General features: G+C 44.8%; 1 protein-coding gene across 5 annotated transcripts in view; it reads left to right on the top strand.

The window, feature by feature from the left end:
* The window catches only part of ANO4 (anoctamin 4), a 390,715-nt gene that overhangs the window by 281,153 nt on the left and 106,504 nt on the right, over positions 1 to 3,058 (top strand). For all 5 annotated transcript variants that reach the window (XM_045292178.1, XM_045292181.1, XM_045292174.1 and 2 more), the window contains one exon: positions 853 to 959. In XM_045292178.1, the coding sequence (XP_045148113.1) occupies positions 853 to 959 (107 nt within the window). The remainder of the gene's footprint in view (positions 1 to 852; positions 960 to 3,058) is intronic.

Genomic DNA, 3,058 nt, shown 5'->3' with positions numbered 1-3,058 from the left:
CAGTAGAAAGCAAATGTTTTGAGAATGATGAGGGCAACAAATGTACAAATGTGCTTAACACATTGGATGGATTGATTGTGATAAGAGCTGTATGAAACCCCAATAAAATGATTTTAAAAGAGAGAGAGAGAGAGAGAGCTGGATCCTCTGTCCCCTATGGATCCTCTGTCCCCTGCAGAGTCTCAAGAGGTAACAACAGGGCTGCATGTGTGAGGCCCAGTGACAGACTTTGGGGCGGGCAGGCCATTGGCTGAGAAACCCCATCTTAAATGTACTTTTGCAGAGGGAGCCCATCAGGAAAGAAACATGGGAGGGTGAGGGATGGGAGCCGTGTCTGGAGACGTGCCTCTCATCTCTCTCTAGAGTCAGGCCCGAGCTCATTAGCTACTCCTGCATCCACCTACCCAAGTCAGGGTCAGATCTTCAATTCCCTCAAACAACAGGTTGTTAGGATAGCAGGGAGGTGTAGATGGCAAAAGAAGATATAAACAAAGTGCATTTTGAGTTGAGTTCAGTGGCCTTCCTGAGGGAGGATAAAAAGGATATGAAACCTGGAGTTCCCATTAGTTTAAGGGTCTGGTTTGTTTTCATTTGATTTAGCTCCAGCTCCTTCCTGACATAATGAGGTTAGTGCTCAGAATACTGGGCACCCAAACGACTCAGCCTTGTGAGCCTGGGGGTCTCTGGTGTGACCTCTGGACTCTCTCACGCGGGTCCAGACACAGCCTCGCTCTGACTGACTCACTGCAAAGCCACCTCCATAGGAGTAACGGCAAATTCCATCAGAGACTGTTCTACCTGTTCGTGACCTCTGATTAACCCTCTGCTTGTGTTTTCAATATCTGTGTGCAGCTTCATCATACACAACAAAGACACTTTCTTCAACAATGCCACAAGAAGTCGAATTGTGCACCATATCTTACAAAGAATAAAGTATGAAGAAGGAAAAAACAAAATTGGTAAGTAGTGGGTTAACAGACCGTGTACACACACACACACAGACATGCGGCATACAAACTATATTGTGTGGTTTGGGATGACAGAGCTCTTTCCTTGGCGGTATTAAATTTGGAGCCCTAGTGACATAGTGGGCGCCACGTTGGGCTGATAACCGCAAGGTCAGCTGTTCAAGGCCAGCAGTGAGTGGGATTATTGTGTAATGTTGCCGTCCAGAAATGCTTCTGCTGTACACAGCTGGAACCGCTCCCTCGATGGATACTTTCCACAAGGGTAAAACCTGCACACACACCGTAAACCAAACCCACTGCCATCGAGGGCATTCCAACTCATAGGGAGTCGACCGCCAGGAGTAAACTGCCCCGTGGGTTTTCAAGGCTATAAACCGTTAAGGGACCAGGGCCATGTCTTTTTGCCACAGAATGGCTGGTGGGTAACACGTAACCCACTATGCCACCAGAGCCCCTAAGATCTGAATACCAGCCTCTAAATATAAATAGCATGCTGTCTCATTTACATAAGATCATTTCTCCCAAATCACTAAATATTTATGGAAAATCCATTATATGCCAAGCACAGAGCTAAAGGTTAGGGGGATAATCACTGTTGTATTTTGAAACTTAAGTTCAAGAATTTGAAGGCAGGCCACACAAGTAAATATAATCAAATGAAGAAAATAAAATGGGTGGGAGTACATTCTTTTTTTTATCTCATGTTCTGGAGAACAGAACATCGTAATTAATAATACTGTTCCTTTTGATGTTGTAACCAGGATATTACTCTTCTTATTTTATTAACCAGGATGTTATAATCAATGCTGTGCCCTGTAAGTATCATTACCTCTGAAGAACAATAACATTAATTTTGCTTTCTGATTTTGTCAGACTTGCTTGTTCTACAGGGAAGTCCATAATAAGTGATAAATGAGTTTTTGGCTTTATAAACTCACTGAAGTGTCCAGTTGGAACTGCAATCAAAGAGTTGCTTTTACATTCTTGCAGTCTGGTTATAACCGAATAAACGACTCTTCTAAATTTCAAAAAAAAGAAAAGAAAGTGGGTGATGTTCTGAAGATAGACTGGTAAAAGTGGGAGTGAATTCCAGCTAACTGAGACTGGGTGATCCGGGAGCGCTTCAGCGAGGAGGTACAGTTTGAAGCCAGCGTGCGAGGATGGAGAACTGGGTGTTTCAAGCAGAGGGAGCTTTAAGCACAGAGATGAACTGTTACACTGAAGTCAAGTCTCCAAAGAAGTACCATCTCCTCAAACTAAACAGCCTGTGTTTCTTAGCCATGTGTATGAGACTCTTCCATACCAAATTACCAAATTCCCTACCTTATTAAACAGATTATTATATACCAAGGGATTTTCGATAAAAAAACTCATAGCCATTGACTGGAGTCAGACTCACAGTGACCTCACAGGACGGAGTAGAACTGCCCTGTAGGTTTCCAAGACTGCAACTGTCTATGGGAGTAGAGAACCTCCTGTTTCTGCCATGGAATGCCTGGCGGTTTCAAACTGCTGACCTGGTACTTAACAGCACAGCGAACAACCCACTCCATCACAAAGGGAAGTTTGATAGCTTTGTAAGCCTGTAAAGAGTTAGTCTCCAAGACCCACAGGGATGGTTCTACCCTGTCCTATAGGGTTGCCACAGGTCAAATCAACTCAGTGGCACGGCGTTTGGTTTGTTGTTTTTGTTTAGTAGTTGTCTTTCTCTCTACTCCAGCAAGATTCGTATCAGTAGTTTGAAATGACCAATATCAGTAGTTTGAAAGGTCCAGTCGGAAACGAAGCCATACGTAATGAACTTTTAACAGGGGATTCGTGTACTGGGGGAGGACTAGAAAAGGGTAAAGAACATTCTGAAGAGTCAAGGAATAGCAGAAGTGGGGAGGAGCAGCCATCCTTGGGAGACACCCACCCCCACTCCTTGTTCTCTTGGTAGGGCTGAAGTTCAGGCCTCATTGGAGAGGTGCAGCTCTATTCACCAGGGGGCAGAGCACGTTGCTGAGGTGTGGTGCCCATTGAGCCCACTGGAGATGGACCATCTGGGGACTTGGGGATGATCTATAGGGCGGCCCTGTATCTCTGCAGAA

This window comes from Echinops telfairi, unplaced genomic scaffold (assembly GCF_000313985.2).
Source record: "Echinops telfairi isolate 266 unplaced genomic scaffold, ASM31398v2 ScPeMD7_2;HRSCAF=8, whole genome shotgun sequence".
Classification (NCBI taxonomy): Eukaryota; Metazoa; Chordata; class Mammalia; order Afrosoricida; family Tenrecidae; genus Echinops; species Echinops telfairi.
The sequence above is the reverse complement of the archived record's forward strand: the minus strand, read 5'-3'. Positions and strand labels throughout refer to the sequence as shown.